The sequence below is a fragment of the Neovison vison genome, chromosome 3, assembly GCF_020171115.1.
Source record: "Neovison vison isolate M4711 chromosome 3, ASM_NN_V1, whole genome shotgun sequence".
Taxonomy (NCBI): domain Eukaryota; kingdom Metazoa; phylum Chordata; class Mammalia; order Carnivora; family Mustelidae; genus Neogale; species Neogale vison.
The window spans coordinates 234,003-249,810 of record NC_058093.1 but is presented as its reverse complement, the minus strand read 5'-3'; the positions used below and the strand labels follow the sequence as shown (position 1 = coordinate 249,810).

At 40.5% G+C, this 15,808-nt stretch overlaps 1 protein-coding gene across 1 annotated transcript in view; it reads right to left on the bottom strand.

Annotated features, from left to right (window-relative positions):
- Positions 1 to 4,037: 4,037 nt before the first annotated feature.
- FAM171B (family with sequence similarity 171 member B) overlaps positions 4,038 to 15,808 on the bottom strand; it is a 64,355-nt gene continuing 52,584 nt past the window's right edge. Inside the window, exons 6-8 of the mRNA XM_044241117.1 lie at positions 14,605 to 14,721; positions 8,838 to 8,961; positions 4,038 to 8,592 (exon numbers count right to left, since the gene is read on the bottom strand). Coding sequence (XP_044097052.1) covers positions 7,251 to 8,592; positions 8,838 to 8,961; positions 14,605 to 14,721 — 1,583 coding nt within the window. The 3' untranslated portion in view covers positions 4,038 to 7,250. The remainder of the gene's footprint in view (positions 8,593 to 8,837; positions 8,962 to 14,604; positions 14,722 to 15,808) is intronic.

Here is a 15,808-nt window from a genome sequence, read left to right as displayed (position 1 = left end):
GTTTGGGTGTTATGTTGTATGGGTGGGGCTCAGGACGCTCACCCAGCTCAGTTACGGCACAGGGTAGGTAGATCATACTCTCTGGTGCTGGCAGGTTGGAGGGAAGGCACCAAAAATGGTGCCTTTGACTCTGTCACCAACATATTACAATGAGATTGTAAAAATGTCTGCCAGGACTTCTGTCCCTGCAGAGAGTCCCTGAAGATTCCTGTCTCACCAGTAGCTGCTTTAAAGTTAATAAGTGGGTCTCCCTTGCTTATGGCTTAGACACTTTTCAATCTGTTGCTTTTGTGCTGGATCTCAGGACAAATGAGTTTGTGCATAAACCATCTAAGAGTGTGATTTCTGTATTATAAGTCTATGATTCTCCTGATTTTTATTGCCCAGATTTTCAATACCAGACACTTTGGGGGCTCATCTTTATAGTGCCAGCTCAAAGGGTTGGGTTGCCGAGTGTGGGGAACAGCCCCTTCACTCCTCAAAAGAGAAACCCATATTTTGGGGATCCTTCCAGGTTGTGGGGTTACCACATCAACAGTGGGATCCAGAGAAAGTTCATGTCTTTGCTTCTTTTACTCTCAGTGCATGTCTTATCTTTTTTGTGAATATATTGAATTGTTTTAAATACATTGTTCATCTAATTTTCTAGTTCCTCCCTTTCAGAGTAAAATTATTCGATATATAGCTCAAGTTTGTTGTGTTCCTAGAGGAGGTAAATTCAGGGTCTTCCTATACTGCTGTCTGGGATCCCCTTCTTAATTTTATAGGTCCTCTTTTTTCCCAATACCTACTGATCCTGATGAAAAAGACAACAATAATGGCTGTAACAGAACTCAGTTATCCAAACATAGCCTTCAAATGACAGTTAGTTTGCAGTGACTGATGATCATGAGTTCTTAAATGGAGATAACCTTGGTTTAACAAGGTTGAGCCATAAAATCAACCCCTTATAATTTAAGTTCATCAAATGTAGTGTCAAAAAAAATCAGTAATATTTGCTAGCCTGTGTTTTTTCCTCTATCAGCTTATTTAAGTTTTCCATCAGCCATGTAAAGGGGCATGCATGAGAAATCTCGATGCCCCACCAATCCTTACACTTCAGAGTATCTAAAAGAAAAAGACTGATCTCTCCCGGCCAGCCAGTTCCCTGAATAATCAGTAATAAACACTAAATGGAAAAAATAGTAACAATAAAATATATGGAAAAGTGCATGTTAATAATTAAATATTTCTGGGGGCGCCTGGGTGTCTTAGTGAGTTAAAGCCTCTGCCTTCGGCTCAGGTCATAATTTCAGGGTCCTGGGATCGAGCCCTGCATTGGGCTGTCTGCTCAGTGGGGAGTCTGCTTCCTTTCCTTTCTCTCTGACTGCCTCTCTGCCTACTTGTGACCTCTGTCAAATAAATAAATAAATAAATCTTTAAAAATATAATTAAACATTTCTGTATCTCATGAATACAAATCTTTCAGAAGTCATCTAAGTTAGAAATCAGGGTTTCAAAATAGTATTTATTACAGAAAGCTGAATATTATGGATAAATATGAGCTGAATAAATACACTTTTTAAAAATACTTCCTATGTAAAAAATTATTTTTCTAGGCTAAATATTATTTTGCACTATTTACTCCATGTTGCTTAATAGCCACAATTATGCTTTTCAATATTGTATTTAGGAAAGGTTTTTAACTAAGCTGTTCACATGTAATAAGCCCTGGGACTCCTGGGAATGTAATTATCTGGTTTGTTTTGAATCAGACTGTCTGCAGTGAGTCTAGTGTTTTAATAAGGTCTATGAGGGTTAGAATCAGTCAACATATGAATTATGAAACTTCTAGTCAACCCGAAGTACAGACAGAAAAAAAAAAAAAGGCAAAATCATTTGGGAAGTTGGGTCTTCCTACATGACTGTGGTATATTGTGTACAGCCATAGTAAGTGTAGGTTTGAAACTAGGAAATGTGAGATTCAATGAGAAAAGGTTTGTCATTGAAGGGAAAAATAATCATATACTTGTCAACATGTAAATTTTCCCAACAGAAGCAGGTGGGTCTTTACCTACTGTAGCTAACAAAGTGGAAAGAAGAGTTACTGCAGTTTTGATCAACCCAGGTAATTTTAAAGTGTGGTCTCTAAATTTATCTGATTGAGAAAGAAAATCGTTATCACGATTTCTCCCTGTGAAATTTGCCATATATATTTTAATGAAAATGTTTTTCCATCATTTGCAATTGATTTTATTACTTTTTTGGTATTTAACATTATAAATTGATTGTAATCATTGTGATTTTTTTTTCTAGTCAAACTGAAAATGTTTTTACATATTAAAAAGCCCAGTTGGGCAGAAGCCCCCTGAGCTCCCCCACTGCCACCAAAAGAGAGGCTCAAAATAAAGAAAAAAGATAAAGTCAAGGGAAGAATTTATTTTGATGGAGCAAGCGAATCTAAGACAATAGAACAGTGTTCTCAGAAGAAGTTCGTCCCACAGTTGCTTCAGGAGAGCTTATTCATGTTTTAAGTGGTACCGTATCAACAGCGTGTAGTTTAGGGGAAGGTCCTTAACTAGGTGTCGTAAGTATCAGGGACTGATCGGTGAATCACTTCTGATAAATGCATTAAAAAGTCTCTTAATTCCATCCACCTTTCCTATAGTTCTTACACATTAGTCTACTGTTAGGAATTTCCCTTCCGACAGGAGCATGTGATGACTGCCTCATGAGCATCCTCTGTTGGCAGCTGCGTATCTGATTGTGATTTAGGAAACCTATTTTCTGTTAAAAGTCAGTTCCATGTGAACTCGGGTCCTGCAGGACATCTCCAGAAACTGCATTATTTCTGTCCAGACTTAGACTCTCCCAGTGGGAGACCAGGCCCTGGAACAAAGGTAGCCACAGCCCGGCTTACACTCTACAGGGATCCAAATGCGAGCGTCGGTCTCAAACAGCACTGCTGACGTCCGAACCTGCCGAGTGTGTAAGTGGATTCAGAGCCCAGTTGCCATGAGAACGAACCAAAGGTATTTCTGCTGCCATTTTAATTTATGGAAGTCACACAAAATGTCTGAAAACATAGCAGCCAAGATAATGACTTTAAAAGATAGTCCGGGGTGCCTGGCTGGCTCAGTCAGCACAGCAAACAGCACTTGACCTCAGAGTTTTAAGGTCAAGGTCCACATTGGGTGTCGAGATTACTTAAAAATAAAAAAAAATAAAATAAAATGGCACCTCGATGGCTTAGTCAGTTAAACGTCTAACTCTTGATCTCAACTCGGGTCTTGAGCTTTGCATTGTGAGTTCAAGTCCCTTGTTGGGTCCACACTGGGCATGGAACCTACTTAAAATAAAATTTATTTATTATTTTTAAGTAAATTAAAGATATTCTAACACCCCAGAATGTAGACTCCCTGAACTTGAGTACGGTTCAGCTAGGTGAGCAGAGGGGCTCTTGAAGGACATGTAACACCCTAAGTGTAAACAGCCTTTGTATGATTATATTATGTTTAAAGTCCAAATAATTTTAAGTGGAGGAGGCAGGGATACTGTATCATTTTCTCACTTATGTATTTTGCATGCTGCAATTTTATTTTTTTTTCTATGACATATCTTAACAAGTCTTCTCAATGAATGGAAAAATAATTTGGCTATACTCGGCTTTCATAGTAAAAATGTGAAATTTGGAGAACATGAAATATAATGAGAAATCAAGTTCATTATAAAAACAAAGAGTATTCAAAGATTTTTATTTTGACACAGGGAGTCTAAGAGTGGAAAAAGTAATAATTGAATATTTACTAGATGAAATGACAGTTTAGGGAGGAATGTTTTGTTGTTTACCCAGAATTAAAGAATACGTCCAGGGGACGCTGGGTGGTAGAGTTGGACATCCAGCTTCTGGCTTCTGCTCATGTTGTGATCCTAGAGTCGTGGGACTGAGACCTGAGTCAGACTCTGTGATCAACACGGAGTCGGCCTGGGATTCTCCCAACTTCTCCCTAGGCCCTCCCCTTTCTAAAATAGGTCAATTAAAAAAAATATGCATCAAGTACTTTTTAGATTTATTATCTTTAATGAGCTATGTTTAACATTTTACAAATCTTCAGATTGTTACAGTTTTCAGCAGTAAATATAGTAACAATGGCATTAAATACAGTGAACTGTGAGATTCCTCTGTTGAAATACAAAAGATAGAAATAAATACTCAGAAACAAGGGCAATGTGTCAGCTTAAGGTCTGAGACGGAAATGAACATGGTCACGTTCTTTACAATGCCAGCACACAGCTAAATGAGTAACTCATTCACTATAAATGAATACAAACTCTGAGCTTCACCTTTTGGGAAGTTTTGGGGGACATTATTTGACCCACAGATTCCTACAACTCTGTATGTATTGATACCAGAGGACTCAAACCCAGACAGTGACCCGAGAATGATCGCCAGCGCATAGTGGCACTTTCGTTCCGCAACACTTGTGACCTTCGTGATTCTGTGTGTTAGAAAAGGGCGTAAACCCTGTACAACTGCATAAATGCCATAAAAATTCACTTTATAAAGTCTCAAGATCATATGTATTAAAAAATACATATAGCTGTGCTTTAGTAAATGAATCCATCAGTTAATTGAGGGATAATTTTGCTTTTAAGATATATCCAAAGTAGATATACAAAGGATCTACAAAGGTTAACAATTCGTGATCAAAATTCGTAAGAGTTACATTGCAAAAAACTGTTGGTTTTCAATTTAAAAATTTAAGAAAGTTGTGAATATTGTAGGGTAATCATTACTTGGGTTAAGAAAAAGTAGATGGCTTCAGCTTTTTAACAGGAAATCTGTGAACTACTCACAAATGAGAAGTCGCACATTTATCATTAGAAAAGGTAAACTGCCTATACTTCCCCATTGAGAACAGAATGTGCAGTGTATAAAAAAAATATTTTTATTCTGAAACCAAAAAAAAAAAAATATTTCTATAAAAGCCCCTGGGGATACATCTCATTTCCTTTATGTAAGAATGAGTAAGTGGCATACTTGAATAATATACCCTTATATCAACATATGTATTCCATCACCAAGCTAAAAGATGAAACATTTTTATTTAAAGGTAGGGAAAATATAAGCTTAAAATATTGAAGTGCAACAGTTTACTATACAGTTTCTAACTTCATTCCAACATAGCTTATCAATGTAAACTGGATTCAAAAAAGCACAAGAGAAATGTTACTTGCATGCAAAAATCATTGTTCCAACATGAAACAGTAGGTCTATATTTTTTGATTAACAAAACTGCACATCTGTTTAATTTGGCCAACAGAAAGAAAATGCACATCAAAGAAAGATGTTAGTGTATCCTTCCAATAAGCACGTCTATATCAAAGGCACTTCAGCAGAGCACTAACTCTGTAACCTTTTCCGAGTCATTTCCATTTATGCCACTTTAATGCATCTTTCTGTAGACCAATAAGAAACCTACGACTCCAGAAACTAACCGTAGGTATTACCCCAAATATCTCTCTCTCTCCTATGGACTGGGTAAAACATGGCAAACTTGTGCCCACGTTTTTAAGTTCTTTGGGTTAACACAGAACGAGTATTATCCAACAGGTTTGGTGTTATAGGAAAAACTGAAGTAATTAGAGGGAAAAAATGGCTGAAGTCGACTATCTTGGGGGAAAAAAAAAAGCAGTTGTCTTTCATTGACTACCCATCTGTAATTTGACTACAACTAATATATTAGGCTAATTTTGCTTCTTTCAAATTGTTTATGTGCCTTGGGTCCCTATGTTGGTCCTATGTTGAAGAGGATGAGAAATAAAGTAATCTAGCTTAACGTTCACCCCCTGAGAGAAAGGGGGAGCTGCTTCAGACATTTGCCTTCACGGAAATTTGGAGAAAAAATGGGATGAATTGATTTTAATTAACAAAGAGCTTTATTTTTAGGACATATGAATGATAATTTAGAGTTGAAGACAATTATAATTAAAAACAGCTGTTGAATGTGTTCATACTTAATTCTTTGCTATGATGAAAAGAACATGAATATATTACTTCCAAAACTAGAACAAAATGTTGCAAATGCTAAAAGTGATTTAAAAAAAACCTTTTACTTCTCCATTAAATCGAAACATTTTCTAAAATATCTTTTACAAATGTCAAGAGAAAAGCATCTGGATATACATGAAATATTCTGAAGGTATTTTTGAGTCTAGGAGAAATAGAATTTCTTTTCCTGCTTATGAACATTTAAAAAATGTTTATTTCCTTTAGTTTCACATATTTTGTTAATAAACTGAAAACTGCTTATGAATACCTAAATATTTTTAAAATCAAGTTTAAAATGAACATCTGAATATTAATTTTAAATTCAAGTTTAAAATGAATGAATTGTGGGGGACAGAAAAATATCTTAAAGCTGATTTTAGCTTACATGTATCATTGATTCTTAAACTAAAGTATGGGGTTTTGTTTTTGTTTAAGATTGCTAAAGTTTTCCTTGACAGTTTCAATCATTTCACTCTAGAAGCAGGGAGAAAAGAAAATTTAAAATAAAAATGGAAGTATCAGAGCATTCATTTTTCAGATTTCTAAATAAGTTAACACCTCATCATTTAGTCTGTGAAGTTATATCCAAAAACAACCAAAGAGCTACTTTTTCCCTCTCTAACAACCATGTAACTTCCTGCCTATCTTACATGAGCAAGATTTATTTTGGGGTTGGTACAGTGCACATGCATTTTATTGCAAAAAGGGAAATATTGTTTGGCCTTTAGATTCTAGAGGAACATCGAGAACATTTATCATTATTTTCATCTACAGGCAGAGGAGAACCTAACAGTCCTAGGTCACAAGACTACGATGCCCAATAGTTTCATTTCTAGATGTTTACAGGGGCGGGCATCAAAGCAGAGGCAACATTTCTGAAAGCGACTTTCGGAGTACGCACTTCACTGTTTTTCTGAGAGAGGGCTACATTGGCTGACTGAGCAGGGTTTTCAGAGAATTAACATCTTGAAGCTACTTCACATTTTGAGCTCTCGGATACTTCAAATTCATGACTCAAAAGTAAATGAAAAGAATAGGTCAGAAAAAGCATTTCTTGGTATCTTTCTCTTTCATTAGTGAATTGCCATTTTACTATTTACTCTGCTTGAGACACGTCCAGGGACCATGACTGCTCAGTTCCAACTTCTTCAAAAGTTCAGAGAGTGGCTTGCAAGGAGCAAGAATGAACACGAGCCAGCACACTCAACCGCCCTTGGCGTCAGTTCATGGGAATCAGTGGGCGTTCCTCCCGCTTCTTCCAGATAGTAGTCTTGCTATCTTTTTTGGCGAGTGGCGGTCTGCCCCTTTTCTTGGTGGGGGACAGACTGGCCTCAAAGCCTTCAACAGTGCTTCTTCTTCCCGGAGGCTCTTCCCCGGGGTGCTCCAGGATTGCTGCACCCCCTCCATCCAGGATGGGCCTCAGAGCTGGGTCCTCGGGGGAGCAGACAGTGGTTCCGCTCTCACTGCTGCTCAGGTCTAAGTCTTCTAAGTAGAGGATCTTCGGCTGGTGCATGCTTTTGATGAACGTTTTCTCCCTCTCGAGTCTTCTGCTTGAGAGGTGCTCATTCATGTCCACCCCAGAGTCCAAGCTGGTGTCATTGCTCTGGGTTCTCTTGCCCTTTTTCAGGTCTATAAAGGAGTGTCTCACTTGTGCGACTGGTTTCCCATCAAGAGACACGAACCATGCTCTGGGGTGGGGGGAAGGCTTCCCCTTGGATAGCTCCAGGAGCGTCTGTTCTGAAATCCCCTGAAGCTCTGAGGAAAAGGGAGTCATCACGACAGCCTCGTTCAGCGTTCCCGGAACAGAAACCGACTCCAGTAAGCTGTTTGAGTACCGGCTCCAATCTGAAGTCTGGGACGGCAAGCTCTGCTGACCTTCAAGGGGGATATTCTCTTCCCTGGCATCCGGGGGCTGTTCATGAGAATGCACGGGCATTTTGGGCAGCGTCTGTGTGAAGTTCTCTCTACTTACTGGTTCCATCAACTGACCGTAGACTAACTGTCCCTTTCTTGGCAAAGTAGCTGACTTAGCAGTATGTAACTGCTCTGGAGTGGAGAAGAGGTCGGGTGTCTGAAGGATGGCAATGGGCTGACTGTAGATATGCATAAGCTGTTCAGGAATGTGGGAATGTCCGTACACCTCTTCATGACCTGGGTGGTATCTCTTTTCTTGTGCATCACCTAGAGATGAAGACAGATTGCTGTTAATATGTTTAGGTTGTTTGGACCCTACATTGGGCTCCAAGGACTGTGCTGGGTTTCTCGAGTAGTTGTTCTGATTGGCTGACAGAAATGGAACATCTTCACTGTAGATTTTAAAATTGTCCCGAGTTTTTACCATGGAAACTCTTTCTTCTGCTTCTGCCTTTGCTGGCTCCTTTTTCTGAGGGCTATATGAGGAGTTTTTGGCATTAAATAACTGTGACTTGTCCTCAGCTTTTAATGAAACTTTTACCGAACTGATGTGATTTATGTGTGTTGTTGAAGTTGTCTGATCTCTCTTGAGGACTTCAAGTTTAGTGATATTTCTTTCTCTTTTCTGCGGAGTACCACATTTATCCCTAGAGTAGAAGAGAGGGCAAAAAGTGTTTAAAACTTATGATTTAGAAGAGTCATAAAAAAAAATCTATCCCATGATATGGTATTAATATATACAATGCTACTTTAGAGTATATCCACTCTTATTTTAATCTACATATTGTAAAGATCAACCTACTTATTTTTACAAAGGAACTTTGTAATACCCAGAACACACTGACATGATATTATGGCAGTTTTCTGTATTTATAAACAATATTTTTCTTACCTGCAATAACAAAGAAGTACGGCAAAAAATCCAATGACAATGACTATTGTTCCTCCTAATATGGCTGTGAGAAACACTGTGTGGTAGGCGCTTATGTCCCTTGCGTTTCCATGTATACCTGAACCTAAATGTGAAACAGAGAAAATATATTGTTTTAGATAAAATTTTCAACCATGTCCTATTCTGGGTACGTGCACATCAAGTAAGTATGGGTACACAGTCCTGCTCTGGGTACGTGCACATCGAGTAGGTACGGGTACACAGTCCTACTCTGGGTACGTGCACGTCGAGTAAGTACGGGTACACAGTCCTGCTCTGGGTATGTGCACATCGAGTAAGTCTGGGTACACAGTCCTACTCCGGGTACGTGCACATCAAGTAAGTACAGGTACACAGTCCTGCTCCGGGTACGTGCACATCGAGTAGGTACGGGTACACAGTCCTACTCCGGGTACGTGCACATCGAGTAGGTACGGGTACACAGTCCTACTCCGGGTACGTGCACATCGAGTAAGTCTGGGTACACAGTCCTACTCTGGGTACGTGCCCATCGAGTAGGTCTGGGTACAAAGTCCTACTCCGGGTACGTGCACATCGAGTAGGTACGGGTACACAGTCCTACTCCGGGTACGTGCACGTCGAGTAGGTACGGGTACACAGTCCTACTCTGGGTACGTGCACGTCGAGTAAGTACGGGTACACAGTCCTACTCCGGGTACATGCACATCGAGTAGGTACGGGTACACAGTCCTACTCCGGGTACGTGCACATCGAGTAGGTACGGGTACACAGTCCTACTCCGGGTACGTGCACATCGAGTAAGTCTGGGTACACAGTCCTGCTCTGGGTACGTGCACATCGAGTAAGTCTGGGTACACAGTCCTACTCCGGGTACGTGCACATCAAGTAGGTACGGGTACACAGTCCTGCTCCGGGTACGTGCACATCGAATAAGTCTGGGTACACAGTCCTGCTCTGGGTACGTGCACATCGAGTAAGTACGGGTACACAGTCCTACTCTGGGTACGTGCACATCAAGTAAGTACGGGTACACAGTCCTGCTCTGGGTATGTGCACATCGAGTAAGTCTGGGTACACAGTCCTACTCCGGGTACGTGCACATCAAGTAAGTACAGGTACACAGTCCTGCTCTGGGTACGTGCACATCGAGTAAGTCTGGGTACACAGTCCTGCTCTGGGTACGTGCACATCGAGTAAGTCTGGGTACACAGTCCTGCTCTGGGTACGTGCACATCGAGTAAGTCTGGGTACACAGTCCTGCTCCGGGTACGTGCACATCGAGTAAGTACGGGTACACAGTCCTACTCTGGGTACGTGCACATTGAGTAGGTACGGGTACACAGGGCTGTTTGGTTGCTCCCGTCTCAGAGGGAGGCTTCCCAGTGGGCGGAGCACATGCTTCCTACACTTTGGGCTTCATGGGTTGACTTGTTCTGCTCAGTGAAACGCGGACACCGTAAACGAGGCTGCATGATTCGGTCCTGCCCTCTTGCTGAGACCCTCTTCCATGAACAGTGTACCCTGAAGTGCTGCCCTTCTTTCTACCTATGTTCTGGAGTGAGAACAAATTTTGAATCGAATCAAGCCAAGCTCCACTGCCGTGACAGCGGTGTCCAGGCCAGGCAGCGAGGAAACCTGCTTCGGGAGGCGGTAAAACTGACCCACGCTGTAGGGCAGCAAAATCTCCGGTGGAATGAACTAGGAGAGGATATTTCTGTGCCCAGAGGTTTTGGGAAAGAGTGTTGGTAGTAAGACTTATTAGCTATGTTCAATTTAAAAAGAAATTTTAAAGATAAATCCAAAAAAGAATTTGCTGAAGGAAATAGGTATGAAAAGTTTTTTAGAAAGAATCCAAAAATTGGGGGACTTGAAGAATTCAAAGTTGCCACTCTTTCAGCCTGGCCTCTAGGTGAAGATGCCACACAGAGGCCCACATGGCCCGGACCTTCCTACGTGAGGACACCCAGAAACACTGCAGCTGCCTCAGCTTCACTGCGGTCAAAGTGGATGAGAGTGCTCGGAGGGCCAGTTGGAGGCTATAAAGATTCTGCGTGAAAATAAATGCAGCTGATGTCGAGGTAAACCACGGTAATGTCACTGAGACCGCACGTTCACAATGACCTAACGCGTCTACTGGCCATTATCAACTAGAGTCTGCTACGTATTCAGGACGGTAAGCGTGGTGAGACAGCTGGTTTCCTAGCAAACTGTACATGAGAAATGTCCAGAATGAGGCTTTTAGCTTCACCCAGGGTACGAGAAAAGACTGAGGATCATGAAGTCTTTTATCATGAAATAATAATAAAACGAAAGTAATAATAATGGTAGTAGTAACGGTTTCGGAGAATATGTATTGTGGTTATTCATACAAACTTTGAAGCTAGTGTCCTCAATTAGAATCCTAGTCTATTTCTTTTTTAAGAGAAACTTACTAAAATTTAATTTTCTTTAAATATATACCTTTCTTCCAGTTCACGCGTTCTCTGGAGGAACAGAAATCCCCACCCCTGCAGGCAGGAGACTCCACGTCCACAGCCTGATACGGCGAGGATGAAGCGTAAAAATACTAGTTACAAAAGGGAAGAAGGCAGCTCTTGCGACCTTCACTTTCAGACACCCCCACCCCCGTCACTACAGGACCCTTTGATCCTTAAACAAGTGCACGGGAATTCATTCGAGTGCGAGGGACCTGGATGTACGTCCACACCCCAACACCACCCCTTATTTCTTTGTGACGTTCTCGTTTATTTCTTGGCCAAGTTTCATGAGTTTGTACCTTAGTTTGTGTCTGTCAGATCTCACCTATGAGGGTTGTTACGAGGATTAAAAACAAACACTTCTTAAAGCCCTTAGTGCGAGCACATGAGAAGCCATCAGAAAGTGCTTTCTCTATGACACCTGCTGTCGAAAGAAACTTCCAGGTTATACAAGAACAGGCACCGCAGTACTGGCCGCCACTTCCTGTATTAATGCTAAGTGATAGTAAAGTGCTTATCATGTCTGACAGACGATCGAGTCTAGCACTGCACAATGCGAAGATTCCTCAACCAGAAAAGAAATAAGAGTAACCGTTCCGTCTGCACATTCTTATCCAGGATCCAGAGCTGCAGCAGAGTCAAGTCTGAGTGAAGTTCAGCTTCAAAGCGTGTACGAACATACGTTTCCACCACAGAACAATGCTAACACTTCCACTGCACAGGGTTCCTAACTCTGGAAATAGGAGGTGGATACTGTTGCATTTCCCCCAGATTTTATATGTACAACAACAGCAAAAAGTATGCATCTGTGTGTGTGTGTGTGTGTGTGTGTGCGCACCCACCTAAAAAGAGAAAGCCAGAGAATCATATTTTCACTTAAATACATTTGAAGATGCATATTTAAAAACAGTCCTAAGTACTTGTTTATTAAACTCGACTATAGCAATCTATGAAAAATAACTTGATTTTAATTTCTTGCACTTATTTTCCAAGAAATCCCAGAGTTCTATTTTGATTTTTTTTAAAAAAGATATTTAGTTTGTTATTAACCAAATTTTAAGTAAAGTAGCTCCAGCACACCAGACACTGGTCCATCAGAGGACCAACTTTGATTTTAAAAAAATGTGATTTTACTCATAATCTCAAATTTGAGGGGGATGAAGGGATCATCATATCCAACTCCTGCGATTTAGAAATAAGAAAACTAATATTAAGATGGTAAGTACCTATTTCAGGCTCAGCCAGATCTTTACTGGCAAAGCCAGAGCTACAGTCAAGCTATCTGTATTTCTAGCACAGTGCTCCTCTGACTGCGATGCTTGCTGGTGGACTTTCAGAGCTCTCACTAGAAGCTATTAATTCAAGCTAAACGGGAACCCCACACTTCTGTGTTAGTACTCTGATTCACACAAAATCTTTTCCAACATATAAGCTAAAACAAAACTTCCACCTACTCTAGAAAATTACTTGACTTTTGTCATTCATAATTATATAAATTGTTTTCAGGTATCTTTTCCCTGTAAAGCACATGTCTCTATAAAACTCAAGTATTCCTTAGATTATTTTTATTAGAAATTAAATAGCTTGGATTTAGTCGAGTTGAAGTATTAAATATTAATTGTTCTTTTTCATCAAGATTTCATTATAGTCGCAGATCTAGAATGAACTCAGGTCAGACAGCAGGATATTTTGCATCATGAAGAACAAAAGTAACCTCCCTCTGGGTTTTGAATAATCTCGTAAGCACTAAAGTTCAAATAAAAATAGAGAGAACATCCCCCGTGACCATAATGGTTACTGGCGCATATTTCTTCTACTGGAACACTACATTTTGGTTGGATGGGGAAAAAAAAGGCTTGTCACCTTTGTGTGGCTTAGAAGTCAAAGGTTGTCAATATAAAATGAAAAAAAAATTAAACTATTAAAAAAGACACTTGCAGAAAGAACAGAGCCTTCCAATTATTACTAGACAGCCCTAGCAAAGTTAGGTGTCGAATGCTGTGGAGAAATGTATGTAAAATGTCAGCCACACCCTGCATCGGGTCTGCGGTGGGTCTGTTCCCGACTAGCGATGAGCCCGCTGCCTCTCCGCTGGGAGCCAAGACCTTCAACGAACCAGAAGAATTCTCGGACACAGGACGAAAGATATAGAAATGACATATGCATTCAACCTTTGCACTCCGCCCAAAACCTCACGAAAATGGCGCTGAAATTTTGCCTTGTTTGTTTTTATAAATCAACCAGCCCACAGGTTAAAGGAGAAAAGCAGAACAAGAAAAAAGAGCAAGCAGATGCGGAGGGCTGGGAAGTTGACTTAGCAAAGCTGGCCACCGGGACAGCCCAGAAGCAGCGCCGCGGCCCACGAAGTGGGAGCTGGCCCGCGGTACCACTGGTCTACGTGACCACAGGCTAGAAGACTTCGGTAAGACTTCATGGATCAAACATGCGATGTTTCAGTATTTTGAGATTTATACAACCCAAGATGCCTGTGTGATTTCCTTACTACAAATCACAGATAGTCTGATAGCATGTTAAATCTAGGAAAAATAAAATGCCCATTTGTCCTAGAACATGAACACACCATTGCTAGGGGACAAGTCCGAGCTTTTGTCCACCTTCAGTTCCTCTCTCAGGCCAACCTTCATCTGGGATATCACGTGTATTATCTTTGACATAGTATGGGGACACGATTTTTCAACAGCCCTTGCCCCAGGAGTGTGCTCTCGACCCAAGTCTGGGCCGAGCAAATTCTTCATCCTTAGAAAGAAGGAACGGTGTGAGGAAAGGACTGCAAAGGACCAGGGTCAGTGACATATGCAGCAGCAGCCATGCCAAGACCATCAAACAGGCCTGCTGATGGGCTTCCCTAGGATTTCTGCCTTTTAGAAGCTAGTTCTTGAGCCTTTCCTGGGACCCTATATCCTGATACACTCTACGGACAATCCCAGATCTGACCCTGTTGCTCACCACCCAAGGCTCTAACTGATGTGGTGGAATTTATTCTTGAAAAGTAAGCATTTGATTTGAACAAACTTTATACCTCACAGATTCATCAGACATCAGAGCCATAAAGGACCTTATAGTTCATTGAGCTTCATCTTTTCTTACAACACATGAAAAATATTAAAGTTGAGATCAAGAGACTAGAAGCTTTTTCCAGCATTATACAGTCGGTAAGTGGCAATGTTCAGAATAAAGTCAAGACCTAGCAATACCAATTCCAGTTTCCCTATCTGATTTTTTTCAAATTGCTTTTATTTTTATAATACCTCTAGTTCCTGGAAGTGGCGCTGCTATCCAGTAGCCCAAATGTGGTGCGTCATATGTCCAGATTAAGTGATTATTATATGCCTTGACTGTCCCCCGGCCATGATTTATCCAAGCACCTAAAAAGGCAAGTAAAAAATACCAGTTAGTTTATGTCTTTAATGCTGATGGGAATTTGCTGATAGTCATGCACAGAACACTTTGCAGGACTCTTTCAAAGATTATGAAAACTCTGGCAATATATTATCATGGATAATGTATATTATATCATAATCCAGTTCAGAGTGGGGTGCCTGGGAAGCTCAGTCAGTCGAGCGTCCGACTCTTGGTTTCGGCTCAGGATATGATCTCAGGTTCATGAGATCAAGCCCCATGCCGGGCTCTGCACTCAATGTGGCGTCTACGGGGGATTCTATCTCTTCCTCCTCTTCTCTCCCCCCCGTTCGCATGTGTCCTCTCTCTTACTAAATAAAGAAGTAAAATCTTAAAAATATATTTATAGTGCATATTACAGTGATATATGCAGTAGAAAGCACACGTATTTAGAGAAATCACAAGTCCAAATAATGTTTAAATTGTGCGTACTGAGGTACGGGAAGGATGTGAATAGTGAAATCCAAATTTGTCAGTAGGCGGTTATTTGCCACCTGTTCTGGGGTTCTGATTAAATACTTATGTATGGTTTTTGGCCTTATTATTTTTTTTTATTAAATACTGTTTTGGTCTAGTACTGTTGGCACGACTCTTTTAGAACCCGATCTTTAAGAATATTTTTTAAAATGCATCTGATCTGGGGCACCTGGGTGACCGGGTCAGATAAGCTTCCGACTCTTGGTCTCAGCTCAGGTCTTGATCTCAGGGTTGTGAGTTCAAGCCCTGTACTGGGCCAGTGTGGAGCCTACTTAAAAAAGGAAAAATAAATAAATAAATAAAATGCTATCAGATCTATAAAATGCCATCCGTAAGACAAATAATTCAGTAAAGCTCTTTTTATGAAGACCTTTTATAAAGTTGAGTATAACAGAACTTTTTATAAATTCAGTGTATATTTGTACTTGGTTTGTTAATCCACTGTAATGATAGACCTACAACATGTAAAAGTTTTGTTTTGTTTTTTTTAGATTTTATTTATTTTTTGACAGAGAGAGAGACCGTGTGTGTACAAGTAGGCAGAGTAGCAGGCAGAGGGAGAGGGAGAAGCAGGCC